Source organism: Dipteris shenzhenensis, chromosome 11, assembly GCF_047967505.1.
Source record: "Dipteris shenzhenensis isolate YYH24624 ecotype China chromosome 11, Dip_SZ_1.0, whole genome shotgun sequence".
Lineage (NCBI taxonomy): Eukaryota > Viridiplantae > Streptophyta > Polypodiopsida > Gleicheniales > Dipteridaceae > Dipteris > Dipteris shenzhenensis.
This window is the reverse complement of record NC_141606.1, coordinates 9,609,925-9,632,487: the sequence shown is the minus strand read 5'-3', so window position 1 is coordinate 9,632,487 and position 22,563 is coordinate 9,609,925. Positions and strand designations below refer to the sequence as shown.

The window sequence follows — 22,563 nt, the reverse complement described above, 5'->3', positions numbered from 1 at the left end:
TCCGTCATGGATAACACCAACACCAAGATGGCACACAGGTACTCTCCAATTGGAGAATCTGCAAGGTTGAGCACAAGTCACATATCCAGTGGAGCTACCACATACCTCTAGCATCCATGGACCATCAGATATTCCATCGTCGTTATTGACACTGCATGTGGGCTAGAACCTGGAAGTCTTCTCTCAAAGTTGCCGTCTATGGATTTGGAGGGGGAGAATAGGTGACGTTAGCAGGGGCTAGCACTATTTCACAAAATGGCGCCATAACCTGTGCGTATGTACAGCAAATTGAACAATGCAGTTTTAATCTCATGATAGTCACCCAGATCTAAATCACATTATGATCAAATCCCAATCATGGTTAGTTTGTGACCTCCTTAAATCAACTACTCTCGCCGTTAATCAGCCCTCTTGTACATACTTTGAAGAACAGAAGCTTTTTAACTAGTTCTTCACTCACACAACAGGGTTGTTATAATCTCAGATCGGGACAGTGCTAACATTTGTCCATACATGCATCACTTGCATGATGCCAAGCATAGAGTGCTATAGAATTGATGTGCCCTCCTATGAGCGAAGTCAACTTCACCTCTACATGGACCCATGAAAATTAACACCACAAAACGAGACCCCCGGATTGCAAGGTTGATGGAAGGATTGCAAACTTGATCAGATATACGTTCGTGAAGGAAAGTGACAGCAACACGAGAACATCGTAAGAACAAGGACGGCCAAAAAAAAATCGAAGATCCATTTAAAAGACAAATTAAACTACTCACGTGTAGCTACATCTTGCATGAGAATCGTTTAACAAAACCTCCTAAAAGGTTTAACAGAGATTCAAAAGCTCAGAAACTAACCCGCTGCTTGAGCCCGTACAGCTGACGAACGCCTTTGGCCAGCCCTCCCAATAGCAGGAAGATCAAGGCCCTGTCCCATGTAGGAAGCTGTAAAAGACGGCACGATCCAAGGGTGATGTTTGGGAGGGATCACTTTCACCTTTTTAGCGATCGCGCAACTGATATGAGTTGCCTGATTCCGGACTCCGGCATACTGCTTCGAATGCGAGTGAGGTCCTGGTGCAGTCCACACCTTATTATAAGCGGACAGAGCAGTTAGCTGCATTCTCTCTGACGGTCGACTATCGCACTTTGCACTCCCAAGAACTCTAAACCGAGCGCCCTAATCGGTTCAACAGGGAAGGCTTGAACTAAACAACACCTGAAAGCCACGAACGTAAGAGGAAGGTGCGGGTCAAACAAAAATACTTACATCGCCCTCTTAGACAAAGAAACACAAAGACAGCCACTAGCATACACGGGCGGACGAGAACTAGAATGAACAAAAGGGCATAATGAAAGTCAGTGTGTCAACGAATTGCGCGATCAACTATTTTTTTTAAAGACGAGCTAAACTTGTTTAGTAACCCAAGAGATCAGGAGGAAGAAAGCTTTTACGCTGATGACGAAGAATCTACGCACGAAAACGACCAAAATATTGGACCTGACGGAAGCACCGAGGTGACGTTCGTGTACTTTGACAATTTCAAAGCTAATCAGATCTGAGGAAGGATGAAGTTAGAAACGATGCAGGAGAGGAAAGAAGGAACTGCATGTTGTGGAAATGCAAAGAAGACCTCCCATCTTCACAGAGAAAAACATACCCAGGGTGTTCCATGACGATTGATGCAAAAGGTAAACGATGCGCGCGATCTTGTGAAGAAGACAAGATTTCCGCTCGCAAGCTGGGGATATTTGAAAGGAAGCTGCTACGGATGCTAAGCTTACATGCAAATTTCGTGAGTTGCAGAGAAATGATCTGTCGAAGAGGGGAGGATTTTGCGAGAGAGCGAGCTGCTGGCGGAATGGGAAGAAAACTGTGCTTACTTTGTGAAGCTCAGTGCCAAGCGGCAGGACTGGGGATGTAGAAATCAGATTCGCAGCTAGATTTGTCACGCAATTGGAAAGCTACAGAGGTAGATTTGGTCTTCGATGAGTTACCGTAAAAGATGGCACTGCATGAGGGAGGGAAAGTACGGTACTAGCGAGAACTGAAGGATCAAACCATGAAAAGACTTGAATCGAAGCAGCTGCAGACGCAAAAATCCGGCAAGCTCTTGAGGACGACGAAGCCGGAAATGTAATGCATCAAACATCCAGTCGCGAGCTTTTAGACGATCGTTTTTTGGGACGTTTGGGACGGAATCGTGGATTTCTAGGCAGATAAATGCGTCCATCGAAAACAGATCCGAGAGCAGAGCTGCTAGGAGTTGCGTTTTGGCGTACCAGAAAGGTTTGAGCAGAGATTGGTCGACGAATTTGGGAGCGAGACAATCTACAACCGAAAAACCTGTTCTGGTTGGTGGTAATGCCGAAACCGAAGTGTTGGTGCGTCGATCTGCGGGGAGAGATACCGTCAACGAAAGAGCTTTCAGTCGAGACGTTTTGGTCGATCTGCGGTGAGAGATTCTGTGAGCCGAAGAGCCTTCGGTGGGCGCGGCAACCGGAAGAAGAAATTCTGCGACGGAATCTTGCGTTGAGAGCAGCGGAAGCAACGGACGGAGATTGCGGAGTGGCGGACGATGAACGGGAACTGCGAACGGAAATTTTTGACGACAGGAAAGTCTGGCAGCGACGGAATTGTTCGAAAGGACGGATTGTTGGGAAGCAAAGAAATTTTTGGCAGACGATCAAAACCAAAACAATCTCCGACGATTGACGGAAATTTGATGAATCAAGGATTGAAGGAGGGCAAAAAAGATCGATCAAAAAAATGGCTGGATCGATGAACCCAAAAAAAGCTCTTCGTCATCGAATCCATCGATAACATCTTTATTAATATCACTTTTCTTTTTTATCAAATTTATCAATATCTATCTATCTATCTACTTATGATCTATCTTTCCGGCATTTTCGGCCCCCCCCCTCCTTTTATCTCTCTTTTTAAAAGCAAAAGGCAAAACCCTCCAAAACGAGGCTCTCAGACCGTGCTCCCGTCTGAGTATCCGTTATATGCAGCATGCGTGCACACCATTTCACAATTGGTTGCTCGCTCGCCCCGCCTGGTCCACCATGGTTCTTAGTCTCCGCACAGTGTGGCGAGCAGCATTCTTGCATTTCAGAGCTTGTTCATGATGCATCTCTGCAACCACGCTCTCCCTGTCAGCAACAATTGGTTTTCCTGCTGGCCCCTACTCAAGAATAGGGGCTCAAGCTGCAACCAGGTTTTCCCTCCAAAACCACCACACATGAACCTAAATTGAACGTCCTGGTTTGCAAACCACCTCTCGCACCATGCTCTTACCATCCAGCCCCTTTTCTGCTGCCACCAAATGGATGGTGGCACTCGAGGTGAACACCTTCTCTTGTTTGGAAGGGCCTAAAAGCCACCTTAGCACCCCCAGACTTACCTTATGTCATACATTTGCCCCATGACATGGCATTTCCACATTACAAATCTTGCCTTCTCTCCGAGTGCATGCCCGCTTTTTTACTAGCTAATGTAACCCTTGCCCCAACCTTGCTAACAAGGTGAGCCGTAGCAAGTTGCTCTAGGGCAAGCACAGGAGTCAGGCACCTACAACCAATGACAACCAAGTTGCGATCACCCTAACTCGGTAAAACTTCTACCATTGAATGCCTTCCTTAAGGTTGCCCTTACCACTCCCTAGCATTGCCTTTTGTGTGTGTGGGTTCTTTCTTTCCAACCCCCTTTTTGACTTGTTTCCTATTTCTCATCCACCTTCTCAAGTCTATGATGCCCTTGTGGATAAGAACAAAATCTTCAAACCTCTACCCTCCCATTGCCTTCTTCAACTTGCCTCTCATTCTCCTTGAACATAAATCCAACAAGGAGTTCCATCACTAATCCCAAAGTCTTGTAGATCTCATGAAGATCTCGTCTCTTTCTCTCTCTCTCTCTCTCACACACACATGCACGTGCATGCACGCGCACACACACACACACATCTTATGCCCTTATCTTTTCCACTATCTTCTATTGGGTTCTTTTTTTTAAAGATATCGTAATGACGATAGCATAAATAATTGCCTAGCCTAAATTTCACTACACCCACATGAGTATGTTTCCCCAAGGCCTTCGAGCAAACCACAACCTCCCTTTAGAGCACAATGAGGCATCCTACAATAGTAGTAGCCCCAAATATAAGGTACAAATTGAACCCAAGACTCCTATAGTACCAATAATTACCAAGGGAGATGGCATATCCTTGTCATGTCATAATAACTTTATCAACCATTATTAATAACCAAGGTCCTTCCTTGAATTTGTTCTAAAATAGCTCTTAAGCACATCAATATTATAGATGTATCTTGTAAATTAATTACACCTATTGATCAAGTAACTCAAGCTATATTGGATTGCATCATAAATGCAACTTGAAACCTTAAGGGTCATTCCATCAATGCTCGCACATCCAAACTATAAATTTTAGCTACTAGTACCAACCCGGTACATAACAGGAAAATCATTTAATCATTCTCGTAGATTGATATTACCAAGTAGTATCTTTTAATCAGGAATGAAAATCACAGTATAGGTTGAAAATCAACAATCAATTCAAACGAGTTTCGCATCTCAAAGGTATGCCTAGGGTAATAATTCACCTATAGGAGGGCCCTTTCAATTGAAAATACTATCATATAAGACTTAAATTGAGGCACTTCCTTTGAAAAGACACAAGGACAATGGATGACGTTAGCATGGACTTGTAAAAATACTATTACAAGCATAAGCATGAAACAAATGAAACACAATATTTTGTTTATCCTCTTTGTGGTTCACATCATGCTTTAGGAATGAGATGCTATATTTAATCAGCACATTTGGCACCATCAAAAGCATGCTCGTATATTAGCAAAAAGAGGAAAATATATGAAACCCTATGTAAATAACGAATGCCATGTCATATTTAAGCAAACCTTGTCAAAACACCCTTTTCTTACAAAAACTTTATATAACTTGCCATTTCCATATGTGAAGCCCATATTTTGAAAAGACGTTATGTTCTTTGTGTATGGTTTTTAATTACCACTAAATTGCCTTCTTTACATTATAAATCAGCCATTAAGGGGGTTTTATGGACAACAAATCTATAAACAAGGAGGCAAATTGTGAGGCCTTGTTTCACATTCCACACCTTCCTTATGCTCATCTTTGTTTTTTGTTATTTTTGCAAATTTTATACTTAAAATGTATTTATCAACTATAGTGCGAGATATACATGAAGGCTTCACATTTTTCAACTTTCCTTGGTTGTCATGTAGTGAGATCATGCATATGCCCATCAGTAAACTCTATATAAGGTGGAAAGTCAAGCTTTGTATTGAATTTCACCCACTATGTGAAAAAACAAATATGCCTAGCTAATGTGTGACTGAAGCCAAGACAACCCCTTCACGGTGCCTTTCTAAAATTATGATAAGGTGTATCAAGACACGAAATCTTGTTAATTGAAAAAAATACTCTTTAGTGAGGTAAAGCTAGCTTTTAAACCAAGTAGCAATCAATATCTTTGCAACTTTGCTTAGGCTAAAGCATGGAAAGTGTATTGGAATCAGCTTTAGGTGAAAAGAAGTGTGGATCACAAGGTTTGATGGAGATTCTCACATCCATAGGGATTCAAGCATTTAGGAAAAGTTTATAGGGTTTTGAAGGATGTTAGAGTAAGAATCTAATTAGGGGTTTAAGGTTGAGATACATTATAGGGTTTAGGATGAGTTCAATGTTCAAAAAGAGATGTAGGGTTGAGAAATGGAGAGCTAGTCTCCTTCATGGATTCATGGGGTTAAGGGTTGAGGAGGACTCCGAAGGAGTGAATAAGGGTGAAGAGGAGGGAGGAGGAGGAGGACAAAGGAGGAGGAGGCAGAAAAAGGAGGAGGAGGAGGAGGAGGAGCAAGTGAGGTGAAGGGAGTGAGGTGAAGGGAGGAGGAGGAGGTGTTGAGAGTTGTGGTGCCATGAGCACATGTAGAGCAAAGGTATGAGTAAAGGGCAAGCTACAACATGGCATGGAGGACATATCCCACATGTGAGCAAGCATATGGATGTAAGTACCCTCACCTATAAAAGGGAGGTTCATTTGAAGTAATATCAATCAAGCACTTTGCACTATCTCAAGATTCTCTTTATGAGTCCAAGCTTTATCTATCTTGGAACCTTATTGACTTGAGGACATGTCATGAGCACTCTCTTCATCATGTTTGCACTTAGGTTGCATCCTCCTTAGATTACTGTTGTATTAGGATGTTGTCTCATGACTAGGAGAGCTCAATCCCCCGATTTTACATGGTATCAGAGCTTAGGTCTAGTTCTCCTAGATTAGTTTTAGAATGGAAGATTAGTTTTAGATCTCCAGAGTTCTTCTGCCATTTGGAAACTCCATCACTTGGAGGCATTTCATGGGCCGAGGCTTCGATAGTCATTGAGGCCTCTACAACAGGCTGGTCGTCTGCCATAGTTCCCCAACCTGAATGGATTAACGAGATGAGCTCTGCGAGACTCAAAAGAAGTCAATACTTATAGAGAGCGTAGTCAAAAATGGGAGCTGGGTAGCACGATGACTGCAAAAAATGGTAGAGCTAAACTATGCCTTTGTACTCCCTACAATATCTTCCTTCTGCTCATCCAAAGCACCAAACAGAGGCACCAGACTTCCTATAGACCCTGGAAGTTACTATCTCTTACTAGTTCAAAACAAACACATCATCTAACTCTAATCTTGTTGACGGTAAAGGCAAATCCTTCCGCTCTTCCTCTCTCATATAAGCCAACACAGACCTGATACGCTTATGCACTTCTGAATACAAGATTTCAACATGAATATTTGCACCAAAGTCTAGCCTTCCAATAGATGGACCAAATTCCAAAATCAGATACATAAAACCACACTCTTTATTTTTCTTTTTGTCTATTTACATGGCATCATCAAACTCCTCATCAGTACATAAACAAAACCAGTAAATATATATCTTCTAGTAAATCACTGTCACTAGGCATCTCTATATCATTCCACTCATCTTCATTTACATTCAATATGAGGTACCACATATCTCTGTCTGTGACATCAAATATAACCTCATATTCAAAAACCCAATCAAAGACTATAACCTGTATGTCGGCATCCCAATGGGCTTTGAGATAACAATGAAGCAAAGGTGGGAGTGGGTCTTAGACTGATTTCAAAAAAAGTTGGATAGGTGGAGATGCTTCCAAGAAAACTTGGCTGGGAGGAGATTAGTACTCAACCGCTATCTTTACCCTATATCTATTTTTTATCTTTTTTGCTAGTCTCCCTCTAACTATGGGCTTGAAAGATTCATTAGAATGTGTAGATCCTTTTTGTGGGGAGGAAACCACAAACTTTCCAAGGTAAGATGGGTCTAGGTGTTATAGATATTTTAGCTCCTGATGCCAAAAAACTTTCTACCACTTGGATAATCAAAGCTCTACTAAATTCAGAAGATGATTGGGCTCAACTTTTATTGAGAAACATGAGACACATCAGACCTTGTAGGGCTACCAAATGGAGAAATTATCCTCTTACTTCAGCTATATTCAACCTTGAACCCTACAAGGCCAAAGGAAGCAATTGATAAGTTCCATTTCTCCACTCTGTATGGACCTTCCCACTTGGTTTGAAATGCAGTATGAAATGTACTGTCCAGTTTACTATTGTATCTGAGAACCAAGTCTCCATCTTCAATTTCTTTTTTCTTGATTTTTACATTTTCCAATGCTTGCCTCTGCATTTGCACTCTGGCATAATGCTCAAAAGCCAAATCCCTGTCTAACTGCATTACCTGCAGTGCTAGTAATCTCTCCCTATAACTGTCTAAAGGCTCATATCCTTCTTCAACTAAAAATTTCAAAGCTGGTATCTCTACATTCAATGGCAGAATTGCTTCTTTCCCATATACCAAATGAAATGGAGAGAATTGAGTGCTATGCTTCACCGCTACCCTGTATGCCCACAAAACTCTATTCATCTCCAAATCCCAGTTTTTGGTGTGGCTCCCAGTCATCTTAGTCATCATTAATTTGAAATCCCCATTAAAATTCTCATTCAACCCATTACACTGAGGGTAGTATGGGGTGATGTACTTATGATTTATATTCAGCTTACTACATAAGTAATCTATCACTTCCCCTCTGTATCCAGGATCACTATCTGAAAGTAGCTCTAAGGGAATCCCAAATCTGCAGCATATGTGTTCAAATACTCCACTACAGTCAGCATATAACATTTCCCTCTGGCAGTTCTGGGTAGAGGACCAACTGCATCTATCCCCCATCTTTCAAAGATATCATAAACCAGCATAATATTTCTTGGCTCCATTTTAAGAATTCTTTTTCCCATCCTCTGACATTCATGGCAGGATCTGCACCAATGCTGCACATCCTTCTGTATTGAAGGCCACACATAACCCTCCAGAATTATTTTCTACGGTGTAATCTTAAAAACATAGTGTCCTCCACAAGCTCCTTCATGACTGGATGATAGTATAGAATATATTTCTTCTCTCTAGGGCACTCTTCTCAAGATTTGATTAGCTCCTCTCATGTAAAGCTCATCATCAATCATCATATACTGTTTGCTCTTCCGTATGAAGTGATATTTTTTATTCTTCTTAAGCTCCCGAGGTAGATGTCCAGTAAGTAAAAATAACACTATTTGAGCCAGGAATTCTCTCCCTCTATACAGTGGATCTTCAAGCTTTGCTATCACTGGATCTTGGTCACTCATCTCCTGAGCCAATTCATGTGCCATTTGATTATCCTCCCTTCGCACATACTGGATATTCCATGTTGTAAATTGTTGAAGCAGCCTTTTTACTTTGGCTAGATACCCTCTCAACCTCGGGTTTCTTGCTTGCCTAGAACCTGCTTTACAACAAGTAGAGAATCTCCCTTGATCATTATCTTCTGAATCTTCAGATTAAGTGCAGCCAGCCACCCCTCATATGTGTTGCATACTCCGCCTCATTATTACTTCCGGCTTCCAGATGGACTCCCTCCTTCTGAATCAACTTGCTCTCTGAATCAGTAATCACATAGCCTCCATTAGCTTGATGTAAACTCTTCCTATATGAGCCATCAAAATGCAAGATAGATGCTCCTGGGATGATAGCATGCTCCTCTTTATTTATCTTCTTCTCTACTTCCTTTACCAAAATGGGACCCTCTTTGTATGTTAATAAATCTGCCAGTGTGGCTTTGGAAGTGCTCTCCACCAAAAATGAGAAAGTATATTCTTGTAGCTCAACTAACCATTTCATCATGCTTCGAGAAAGTGTTGAATTATTAACAAGCTGAGGCAATAAAGAGTAGCAAGTCAAAACCACAAATGGCTTTGAGATCAGATATGCCCTGAACTTCCTGCAAGCATACACCAAGCTTGACAGAATCAGCTCTGCCTCCATATATCTCCTCTCTGCTTCTGTTTTGACTCTGCTAGCATAATACACAGGCCTCATATACTGGACTCCTCCCCTTTCTGCAATAAAATGGCTCCCACAGCATCAGGTCCAAATGAAGGGTTCACATAAAAGGTCTGAGAGAAATCTGGAGCTTTCACACAAGCAATCTCTCCCAACACTTCACTCTATTGAACACTGCTTCACAATCCTCACTCCATTGCAGAGGTTCTTCTTTCATAGCTTGTTGCAAAGGATACAACAGCTGAGAGACTAAATGTATGAATCTTGTCATATACTTCACTTTCTACACAAAATTCTGCAACTGTTTTGATGTAGAGGGAGCTAGAAGTAAGATAAGGGCTTTTACCTTCTCTGGATCAGGCTCAATGCCATTTTGGGATACTATATGTCCCAATAGCTTCACTTTGGAGCATCCCAAATGACATTTTTGTGGGTTGAATTGTCCTCCTGCTTCATCCATTCTGTGGAACACTTGATCCAGCCTCCATGCATGCTCTCTCTTGGAACTGTACACACATATATCATCCAAAAATGCTCTCACAAATTATCAATAAAAGGAGCTAACACTTCATCAGTATTCTCCTGATACCATGCCAGTGCATTCTTCAATCCAAATGGCACTACTTTGTATACTCCTCCTTTTCCAGTTCGTCCAGACTGAAATTCAGCATGGACAACAATATCTCTTCTCTTTTTGTCTGGGAAGGTGGGGGCTGCATCAAAATATCCATATCTTCAAGCTTACTCTCCTCCTTAGCTTCTTGTATCTCTGCTGCCTGCAACTCATATGCATCAGAATCCTTCAATAGAAATGATACTTGCCCCTCCTCCTCAGATGTGGTACTTTCTTCTTCAGTCTCACTGTCTGACTCCTCCTCCATGCTTGTTTCTTGTTGTTCTTCTTCTATTTCCCATCTGCTGCTCATATCAAATTTCTTGGCCTTTCCCTTCTTATTATGCATTGTAATTGTACCCATCTTCTAGTTTTGTATCACTCCTACCTGTCTGAGCCAAGGTCTGCCCAAAATCAATGGGTATGCTCCCAAACCAGCAGGCATAATGTGGCAATTAATGCAACAGGATACTCTAAAAGCATCCACTACTACTCCCATGCATATACCCAAACACTTCACCTTCGCATGGTTTGCCAATCGGAGTCTAAAATTTGAATGAGCATTCAATTTTAGCCCCAACCTCTCCATACATGCCTGAGTCATAACACTTATCTGTGCACCGCCATCAACATATGCCTCTCCAACACTCATACCCCCACACCATGCATCCACTGCTGGGCATAAATCTGGAAGATCTTCCACAGACATCATCTCCATCTCTCCTCTCATAGGCTCTTGCTCATTACTTTTCCTGGGATTAGCCAACTTCTTCCATTCTCTTTTGAGCTTCGGGCACAATCCAAGTAACTGTGCAAAAGTTATGTTAGCTGTCCCTCCCCTTCAAATCATTCATCAGTGTGTATTCCTCTTGTCCTTGACCCATATGCAAATCTAAAGTCTTGTAATGTTTCCTGGGCCTGCGACTCTTTGATTGAGGGTTGAGATCAAACTCCACATGCTTCCCTTTTTTTGCAGAAGATCCATTCTCTCCTATTGCACTCCTTGTTCTCTTTGCGACTTGCATGATCTCCGGAATAGTCTCCACCCTAATCAGGCTGATTGCCTTCCCATTTCCTTTATCATCCCATTTGACTCCATTGGTAGAGGGCTGATTCAAATCCTTCACTTCCACATTGAAGTCTCCTGACCTATCATTTGTCTTCTGCATCACAGGATAAACTTCTCCACCTACTCTTGCTGGCTTATCACAGTGAGGGCTGATATGTCCCCACTCTCCACAATTCGAGCACTTCACATTGCTCATGTATCCCCATCCTCTACCTGTTCCAGCTGTATTTCCTTCACTCCCAGCCTGTACATCTCTCTTGTTGTTTTGCACACCTCGGCCTCTTCCTCTTCTTGCAGTCTCCATCCAATTTAGACTGAGTGACTTCATAAGCTCTATAGCATCATGCAAGTCCTTCTTCAGGGAGTCATCCTGTATAGGAACAGACACCGGCTCTCTCTCTATATATGCCTTGATCATTTTTGGCCTGCTGACCAGGGTTTTAGGCTCCTCTTGCATGCCAAGCTGCCTCAGTCTTTGGACTTTCCATTCTTTCTCCCTGGCCACTCTGATAGCATCTTCAAAACTATCTAGATTCTTCAGTTCCACTTTCAATCTGAGTGTAGGCTTTAGGCGAGCTATGAAACGATCACGCTTGATCATTTGAGGTGGTACTTCCTGAACAAGAGCTTCGCACCACAAACTCCATAATCTCCCAAACTGGATTATGTACTGATTCACATCTTGTTCTTCCTCCTATCTCACTGAGCATAGCTCTTTCCAAACTTCATTAGGGCTCCAGGCTTGTGCAAACCATACAAGGAAAGCTGCTCTCACCACTGTATACCCTGGATTTTGTTGCTGAGGATGTGCAGCCCTGAAGGTAGCAACTTGAGTCTACAACCATGCTTTTGCATCTCCTTGCAAGCAATAATTCAGAATCTGAAACAAAATCTCAGGGGTTGCCCTATCTTTCATAAGTGCTGTAAATTCCATCTTTTCCGGGAATCTTACTGCATTCTCATACGGCATCCCCTAGAACTCTAGAAAATCCTGTGCTATCCTCACAATCTTTCAACTGTCACACCCTGGCTTCCTCAACCACAACAAAACTAGAAGGCAACAAAACAAACACACTACTGAAGAAGCTCACTCTGCATCTGAAGAGCATTCTTTTTTCTGCAGGCAAGCACTTTCAGAGCTCTCTGCACTTTGGCTCGGCGGAGTCGGATCACACGTAGCTGGACCTCAATGCATCTGTCCTTCCTATGACCACATTCTCCACACCTCTCACACTGTATCACTCTCATCTGTGGATTTCTCCCCATTGCTTGCAACACATCTCAGAACATCTACTCCTCCAATCTTGTAAACTAAAGGTCCGGAGTTTGATCCTCCATGGAGGCACCAAAAGATGATTGCAAAAAATGGTAGAGCTAAACTATGCCTTTGTACTCCCTACAGTATCTTCCTTCTGCTCATCCAAAGCACCAAACAGAGGCACCAGACTTCCTATAGACCCTAGAAGTCACTATCTCTTACTAGTTCAAAACAAACACATCATCTAACTCTAATCTTGTTGATGGTAACGGCAAATCCTTCTACTCTTCCTCTCTCATATAAGCCAACACAGACCTGATATGCTTATGCACTTCTGAATACAAGATTTCAACATGAATATTTGCACCAAATTCTAGCCTTCCAATAGATGCACCAAATTCCAAAATTAGATACATAAAACCACACTCTTTATTTTTCTTTCTGTCTATTTACATGGCTAGCTTTCCAATAGATGGACCAAATTCCATAATCAGATACATAAAACCACAGTCTTCATTTTTCTTTCAGTCTATTTACATGGCATCATCAAACTCCTCATCAGTACATAAACAAAACCAGTAAATATCTTCTGGTAAATCACTGTCACTAGGGATCTCTATATCATTCCACTCATCTTCATTTACATTCAATATGAGGTACCACATATCTCTGTTTGTGACATCAAATATAACCTCATATTCAAAAATCCAACCAAAGACTATAGCGTGTATGTCTGAATCTATGTCTATCACAAGGTACATTGCAGATTTCTCAACTCAAAACAATATATACAAAATGTCTTTAATTCTCAGCTTCCTATTTACTAACAAAAAAACCCTATCTAGAGTCACACTGCCTCAGTAGAACTCGTGCTCTGGTATCAGGTCTATGGCATAAAATAACTCTCTGGGCCATTTGCTGCGAGGAAACTCTAGTCCTGTTGCTTAGTCTGTGATCTGCAAAATTAGTATCCACCTGTCCTCTATGACGGAGTTTCTAACCATCACGTATTGAGAGTCTCTTGGTACTATTATTGCTTCCATATCCATGCTCATCTCAAAGACTAGAAACATCTCTTTGCTGTAGATTTGGATAGCCCACCAAACTGCTTGCTTTTCTGCTACTGCTCTGCAAAAAAACCCTATAAAACATCTCTCCCTGATGCCCACAACTATCACACAACAAATCAAGTCTGTTTTTATAGATTTTAGCAATCCTCGTGAGGCTAACTCACTTCTACAACTCCTATCTTCTTAGGACATAGTAGCCAGATACTTTTCCTGATAAAATTCAGACAAAAACTCCTGTTTTTTGCATTTTTTCCCCTTCCAGACATCATATTCCAACAAATCCATACAACAGGCAGCAAAAAAAGCAAATCGGAAATTGATTTCACTTTTTCCTACAGTTCCTATGCCTGCTACTGACTAGGGACTCTCTTCATGAAGTTGCCCTGCTTCCTGCTACACCAGCATGCAAAATTCAGCCACCTACCTGGTAAAAATTCAGGCCGCCTTACTGTTTTACACTTCCTGGCTCTGTTTCAACTCTGCTTTCTGATTCCTCTGCCTCCCTCCTACTCTTTTCTCACCTCTAGCACCTGTTTTCAGCAAAATCTCACTGTTCACCTTACCTGACACCCAAGAGCAGCAAATTTTAGCAACTTCCTGTGATGGAATTGCTCTCCCTGCCAAGTATTTGCTGTCCACAGCCTCCACACTCTGCAAGTCCAACACTCTCTGCTCGAAAACCTCACTCCAGGCTCTCCTGCAAGCTGCTTTGGTTCTGGTTGGGGTCCCTCTTTCTATATCGGCAGCCACCCCTCAACCCTTTTTCATGCCCTCCACCAAGCAACAATAGACCTCCCTCGCTCACGAGTCTCTTCTTCACGTGGCCCTCCTGCAAGCTCACAATGCTCCTTCCTCCACTACCTGGTTCTTCCTCTTCCTAGAACCTCCTCGAGCTTATGCACCTTGGTTTTGGTTGTTGTCCACTCGCCTTTGAGCTCCTATCGAGCCAAGCTCACCTTTCGTAGCGTTCCTGTTCCCTATAAACCAAGCTTCCCTCACAAAGCATACCAACTCACGGCCCTCTTGTATCCAAGGTATTGATCCAAGCCTCTATGGTTGAGACCATCTCCCATTCGAAAGCTCCCGACAGCCATTGCTATAGCCCCCCCTCTCAAGCATCATTCGAGATGGCCTTTCTCTCTCCCTCCTAGTATCCTCGCCTCTCAACTCGCCATACCATCCCTCTTCCAGAATCCCCTCCGCCACCTCCTCTTTCCTTCTTCGGTCCTCCTGATTCTCCCTCGAGCTCACGATCACCTCCCCCTCGATCCCCCAGAAGCCTCCAGCTCCTTTCTTATGTAGACACCTCATGCATGCCTTTTTATTAGAGCCACATCATCACGTGAAATTCACCACTCTCCATTAAAAAATGCATATCGCCTCCGAGGCACATTTTGGACCTCTTGGTCACTCAATTATTACACATATCAGGATGCACCTTAAGAATTGTATGCAGCCATGTACACGCTCATGAAGAGCCCATTGGCATGGACATCAGAACATATCAAATACTTGTAACATGCAAGAACATGTTGACTCAAGAAAATGTTTTAAAAAAAAACCTTTATGACTTGACTTCATAAGACCTCGAAAACATTTCACTTGACCACACACTGGATGCCCTGCTCTGGATGTCTGGTACAATCACATTGCTTTCCATCATCTCCCAGAAGTCCATGTAGAAGTTTCTACCATCTGTACATCAGTGTAGAGTCCTTTTGGGAGTGTCCAGAACTCAATGCCACCACTAACTAGCTATATACATAGCTATGCACCTACCCATCAACATGCAATAAGTAAAAAACATATTTACATTTTTGTCCACAAAACGACAACAACAAGGGCTGAGCTACTGGGAGGAGTGAATGTCCAAGGCAAGCAAGCCTCCATCCATGAGCCCTTGATGAACACCAGCTTCAGCAATGCCTGGTGCCCTAGGCAGTAGCATCGAAATAGTAAACAAGGCTTGGACGATGCTCCAAGATCCTGGTGACTCCGTAGACACGGGCTCACAAGTAGCAACCAAAGCTGTAATCTCCATCCCTCCATGACTCACATGCCACTAGCAATGAAGCAAGCAGCTGGCTACACAGACATAGCACCTACGATTACCTCGAGCTTCCATGGCCATGCAAAGCGAGGCCACATAGCGGGCAGCTGTAAATCAGCTGAAGTGAGCATGTTATAGATGGCCCGCCATCCAAGCCTCTCCAGCGACGCACGAAGCAAATAGCTCGTATGACCTGTGCCCAAACATCACGACTGGCTCAGCACCATAGCAGCAAGCGGCTTCTCTTGACCCGCAACAAAAGCCTATGCAACCATCCAAGGTGTAGAGACCTTCACGGCTCCCTCGACACCTGTGATAAAGACTCTCTTAGCTCTGCGCTCCCGGCAACCAAGAAGCTCTAGGCAATCGATGCCTTCAATAAACTCTTGCAACGACCGGGCTTAGCCAACTCCAAAAAGCTAGTGGCCCCTGCATCCTCAGCTATGCAGTAGAGCGCCATTGCCATCGCCATTCAGGATGCCATGCCTTCCTGAGAGCCATCTGACGAAGACGATGCCACGTGGTAGATAAGGCCATGTGGCTAGCACAACCATGGTTAGTAAATGCTTGGTTAGCATAGGTAAGGGTCATGGTTCAAAAATTGACACATGGCAGAGAAGATTGGGTGTGGGTGTGGTTAAGTTAAACCATGGTTAAGGCTTAGGGTTAGGTTAATGCCACATCATCATGCAACCACCTAAGCACACAGTCCCTTCATAAGCACAGTGTGTCTGCAGCATATGAACAGCCTCTGCCACATCATCAAAGCCCCCTCTTCTTCACAAAAACTTCAACAAGGCGTAACTTCCAATCCAGGAAGAATTCGGATACGCTCCAAAAAGAAAAAGTGATTATCTCCAACCACACTAAGTTATTCTCTTACACCACTTTTGACTTTTTACATCAAGAACTAGATGGATGCTTGACATATTTCTTCCCACGAGAGACTAACTTATGTTGTTATGTGTTGGATGGTGGCAAGTACCAAGTCCTATATTTGGAGTAATGTTGGTCTTTGAATGGATCTTGTTACTAATTTGGGTTTTTAATTTCTAATAAGAATTCATAGTAGGATCTATACACCTTTGACAAGTTTTAAGTTTGAACCTAACCTTGTTAGTCATTTCTAGTTTTTTGGGAATATTTACAAATTTCCAATTGTGAATTTTATTCTTTCGTCATTGGGGATATCTTTAACAACGCCTGTTTCTCTTTTTAGAATTTACTATGTAACATAGGCATTTGTATTTGAGAATTTAACATCTTGCCCACCTCTAATTGAGGGAAGAACCCAATTGTGTTCATAACAATTTTAACTTTGAGAAGAGATTCCCAACTAGGTTTTCACTTTTTGTGCAACTACATACCTTTGATGGTAGTGGGTCCCACACTTGAAATGGTGGGAACCCACTTGTTGGACCCACTACCTTACCTTTTAGGCTATGTGTACTTGAGTTAGGGATTGCCTATACACACTTTTTTGTGTGGGGAGGGAACATGTCATGAAGTGCCTACATGCACGTGCATGCATGCGGATGCACACACACACACACACACAAGTGTGCTAGGCAAATATACATGAACATGCACATGCACACACATGCATTCTCTCTCTCTCTCTCTCTCTCTCTCTCTCTCTCTCTCTCCGTGTTATTATGGAAATGTCCTTTCAATGTTTTACCTTATGTGAATGGTTGTCTTTGATTGGATATTTATGAAGGGAAATGACCTTTCAATTTTTTGTTCTATGTGAATGGTTGACAGTTGTCTTTGATTGGACACTCATGAAGGGAAATGACCTTTCAATTTTTTGCCCTATGTGAATGGTTGACAGTTGTCTTTGATTGGGACACTCATGAAGGGAAATGTCTTAGCATCATTGTTTATGTAGATGAATGATTGAATGCTATCTACCACTAATTGTGCAGTCATTGCAAAAACTTATTGATTGCTATATCTGTGAGGTATTGTATATGTTTATGCTCCTCTCTCTATTACCCACCATGGCTTGTCGATGTGCCTTTGCTCAAACTCTAAGCTAAGCTAAGATGGAACTGTGCTGCTCATCACTCCCTTTGGAAGGGATCTCCTCTATGAGCATCACTCACGTAAGGCTGGATTACTCTCTTGACTTAAGTTTGACAAGTTTTATTTTGGGGATTAGTATCTTTGCATCTTCTTGTTAAATCCAAGTTTATCAAACGTTCTTTGTACGATTGGAATCGAGGGTGTAAATTGGACCTTGAGTATGACTTGGACTCTCTGACCCAAAACATGGGATCTAGATGACAAGCCATGGATCTGACCTTATATTGAAATATCTAGACTATGGAATCAGATCTTTACCATGGTTCTCGATCCCATAGACCTTGATAATGGGTTTGATAACTTATAGCTATTGTTGTTTAAATTTTAAACCTTTTTTTATTTTAACACTTGTATTGTGGACTCAAAGTATTGATCAAGGAGTGAATGGCTTTAGATAAGAACATGTAATCTAGATGGTAGACCATCGATTAAGTCTAATGGATCCATATTCCCCAATAATGAACCTAAGATTATTCATGCCAAATTTGGTGATTTAGTTATCAGATCGTTGATTTGGATAGATAGATCTGAATAGGTGGATCTAGACTTATGGACCCTGATTTGGAACGTTTTCCAATGATTGCCAAGAATGAGGACTATGGAACAAGTGCATGGAGTCGAAATGGTTCACTTTAATATAGATTGCATATACTTGGATCAAGAATTATGAATCTAGACTCTAGACTCTAGATTAGCGGAAATGTAGAAACTAGGAAAAGATCTTTATATTTTCTTACTTTTTGCACATCACTCTTTCTCTTGACATCAATAACTTGACTGTTAACACTTGTCTCCCAATACAGACTCCTTATGTCATTTTGTGTTGGTTAGCAGTAGGTCCTAGGTCCTACCTTTGGAGTAATGCTAGTTTCTTTCTAATTCATAATTTATAATATTAAAAATCGGTTGGACATATACACCTTGGTGGCTTGGAACTATTCATTTTTTGGAAATACTTACAATGAACTCTACCCTTTCCCACTTATTTGAGATACCTTAGCAACACATGTTCTCTTTGTAGCATACACCATGTAACACTAGCACCTGTATGTAGATGCTTTTGGTAGGATTCTTACATACATGCATATGCACATGCACATGCACATGCACACACACATACTTTTTTTGGGGGGTGAAAACTAGTTGTATGTATAGTACAATGTGGAGCCCCATAAGAGAGAGGATGCTAATTACAAAATTAGAAAAGGTCATGGTACAACCAATATGTACCGTCGTCAATCTCACAGAAAGTGCCCCATAAATGGTACAACCATACATGCATATGCACATTCACATGCAAACACACACGTACCTTTTTTTGGGGGTGAAAACTAGTTGTATTTATATTGCAATGTCGAGTCCCATAAGAGAGAGGATGCTAATTACAAAATCAGAAAAGGTCATGGTACAACCAATATGTAGTGTTGTCAATCTCACAGAAAGCGCATCATTAATTATTTGTATTTGAAACTTAAACTCTATTAATTAATTTCTTCGGCTAACACCATGCCGCATTAACCTAAGAAAATCGATGAAGATTAAGTTAATGAACCTAATTAACAACATTAACCTTAGAAAAACCAATATTCACTTAATCAAGCCATCAATATACGTTTTCGTACTGTGGCGCTCCAAAAATTAACAAGTCTTAATACACTATGAAGATACAAAGAAGTTTCCAGTATTTTATTGCCATTGCATAACAAAACGTTGGGCGAGTGAGACCTCACTATTACAACCCAAAAAACAAAACTTCTTCTTTCTTCCACTGGAAACAATCACACAATATGGATTCCCATCCTTGCTTTTCTGACCAAAGGTAGGTAATCCGGAACATGAGGACATATACTACTATTAGAACCATCACTTGCAACATGACTAAGCTCTGGCTCCTTATTGGGCCTATGCTTAGGAACAGATCCCATACTCTCAGGTTAGAGTCGCAGTTAGGGGCCTTTCGTTTGCCAAAAGAAACCTTGAACTTGAAACATCAATACGTGTACCCACCTTTTCAACACTTGCTGCATCCGTTGGAAGGACATTTCGAGGTGATGGCATTATGCCAAAATCAACGTACCGAGGTGCATCAAAGATCCCATGAATGTGTTGATCTACTCTGGGTTGCGCCATTGGTGACTCACATGAAAAAACGATACTGCTTTTGTCGCTGATTGTGAGAGCATTAAGAGAAATCATCAATTTCCACAGTCATTGTGCCCCATTATCTATTCACATTTGAAACTTAAAATGTATTAATTAATTTCTTTGGCTAATACCATGACGCATTACCTATGAAAACTGATGCAGATTAAGTTAATTAACCTAATTAACATCATTAACCTTAGAAAAACCAATATTCACTTAATCAAGCCATCAACATACGTTTTCGTATTATGGCGCCCAAAAAATTAACAAGTCTTAATACACTCTGAAGATACAAAAACATTTCCAGTATTTTATTGCCATTATATAACAAAACGTTGGGCGAGTGAGACCTCGCTATTATAACCTAAAAAACAAAACTTCTTCTTTCTTCCATTGGAAACAATCACGCAATATGGATTCCCATCCTTGCTTTTCTGACCAAAGGCAGGTAATCTGGAACACGAGGACGTATACTACTATTAGAACCATCACTTGCAACATGATTATGCTCTGGCTCCTTACCGGGCCTATGCTTAGGAACAGATCCCATACTCTCAGGTTAGAGCCGCAGTCAGGGGCCTTTTGTTTGCCAAAAGAAACCTTGAACTCGAAACATCAATACGTGTACCCACCTTTTCAACACTTGTTGCATCCGTTGGAAGGACATTCCGAAGCCAAAATCAAAGTACCGAGGTGTATCAAAGATCCCATGAATGTGTTGATCTGCTCTAGGTTGCGCCGTTTGTGACTCACAGGAAAAAAAGATACTGCTTATGTCACTAGCCGTCAAAGCGTTATGAGAAATCATCAATTTCCACAGACATTGTGCCCTCCTTGGTCCATGCCCTTACCTTGGTAGGGAATTACCCACATAGTGGGGTAGTATTGCCCAGAACGCCACATTTTGAGAAGACATTTGCTAAGAGGCATTCCTAGCCTGCAGCCCAATTTGAACTTCCGGTACATGAGGGAGCGATCAAAAAGATTAGCGCTACTGAGACAAACACGATTTTTTATTCCATCCACCCCTTAGCGTACACATACAACTCCATACCCGACTTCATATCTGCACGGCTAACATTCTTACATACACTCTTAAAGTGTGGCTCACCAAAATCCTTGAGGCAGTAGCCCAACATGCCGTGAAATGCATGGATGTTGCATTGCCTAAGGGCTCGACACATGATAAAACCTCCTTCTGGCCTACTAGGCGATGTATTTTGCCAACATCTTGTTGACCGCTTCAATATTGCGAGCGCTGATACGAATAACCATTTGGAAATAAAGTGCCTCCCCTTCCAACTACGACATGCACGCCTCCTCCAAAAAAACGCTCGATATTGCTCATATGATGCACGTCGATATCGTCTCGTGCAACTCCGACTGTGACACTGAGCTCGAAGACGTTAGTAATGTCTGCAGTCTCTTTGTTCTTAGACTTCGGAGGCCTCCCACCCTTCTTCTTAGTCCTGCAACATCAAAGGCAAACGCTAGTACAAAAGCACCAATCCAAAAGCATACTTACTGCTTCAACAATCCATCAGCCGCGCCAATGTATGCCTCCACCCTGCCGTCGCCATTGCCAACTTCACCAGAATCCTTTGCAACGCCAACTCCATTGCCACGACGAGAAATATAACATCGTCGTATGAATCATGGTTTGACACTGCGCAACCAAAATATCGTTGCTCGGAGATAAAATACGAATATGGAGCATTTAACGTGCACATGAAAGCTCTAGAATATCCACGACGTGTCTACACGTCACCTAACATGCATGACACGTGGCCTCACATGCATCCAGCACCTCGCCTAATTTAATTGGGAGTGTTTTCTTCGATGGGGTACGGGACGGGTACCTATTCAATCTCATGAGCTCGTAGGTAATGAAAAGCTGAAGAAAGAGAACTTGAGAAGTACGAGTCCACAACAACTCACGTGCTCGGATCTTTCCACGCACATAACCCATGTGGTAGTGGTCGTCACCAATCACGCCCACGGCCCCACGAATAGCCACGGGCGATGGCGACAACCGCTGCAAAACAGGCCCGGCTCGTCACTGCCAGTCAGCTTAAACGATTCCTTTTCCTCGATAGAAGCACGAGCATGGAACCTGCTGCCTGCTCCATGAAGATTTTTGACAGTACGGGACGAGTAGGTGCGTTTGAGAACGCGCTCACAGATTTATCAGACTTGTACAACCGGATTGGACCCCACCCACTTCCTGTAGATGAAGCTGTCACTGCAACTGTTCGCTTCTCTCTCTCTCTCTCTCTCTTCCAGGTTTGTATCGTCCTGGTTAGGAAGAGTTCAGATTATGACAATTCTTAGTGCACACGCACAAGATAGAGCGGCACTAGTTGCACAAACAACGAGAAAATGAAGCGCATTTGATTGAAGAATTGGCACCTCAGGTTTCATTTTTGAGCACCAACGGTAGAATTCCGCCCCAGCCAATCAGGAGCTGGCATGTTGCGCTTAGAGTGGTTTCAAGCCTTAGTGCACCAAAGTACAAAGCTTGCTGGGTAAACCAATAAGAGCGCATTCCCGTGCTTCTAAGTTCTACAACGAAACAATCATGTTTCGAATGTTGTCCATTCTCTAAGCCCTTATTCTGGCTCTATCTTTTCTTGTTTTTTTGAATAGTCTTTGGGTCTCTTCAACAGCTATGCACCAAGAGTCACTGACTGAGATAGAATCAATGAAGGCCATCAGCCAAATTGCTTTAACTGCTTCTTGGACACTTTTAAGGTCAAAGAATTTAGGATCAACCTTAAACCAGGAGCTGGTTTTTTGTCTTGGGCCAAAATCACAT

At 42.2% G+C, this 22,563-nt stretch overlaps 1 protein-coding gene across 7 annotated transcripts in view; it reads right to left on the bottom strand.

The window, feature by feature from the left end:
• Nucleotides 1-2,835, bottom strand: part of PGLCT (plastidic GLC translocator) — a 56,210-nt gene extending 53,375 nt beyond the window's left edge. Inside the window, exons 1-2 of one of the 7 annotated variants that reach the window (XM_087381083.1) lie at nt 2,286-2,835; nt 861-1,221 (exon numbers count right to left, since the gene is read on the bottom strand). In XM_087381083.1, coding sequence (XP_087237209.1) covers nt 861-1,125 — 265 coding nt within the window. In that variant the 5' untranslated portion in view covers nt 1,126-1,221; nt 2,286-2,835. Of the gene's footprint in view, nt 1-860; nt 1,222-1,272; nt 1,385-1,663; nt 1,886-2,285 lie in introns of those variants that run through there. The other 6 variants (XM_087381086.1, XM_087381084.1, XM_087381089.1 and 3 more) reach the window with 6 other exon arrangements.
• Between the last annotated feature and the right edge of the window lie 19,728 nt (nt 2,836-22,563).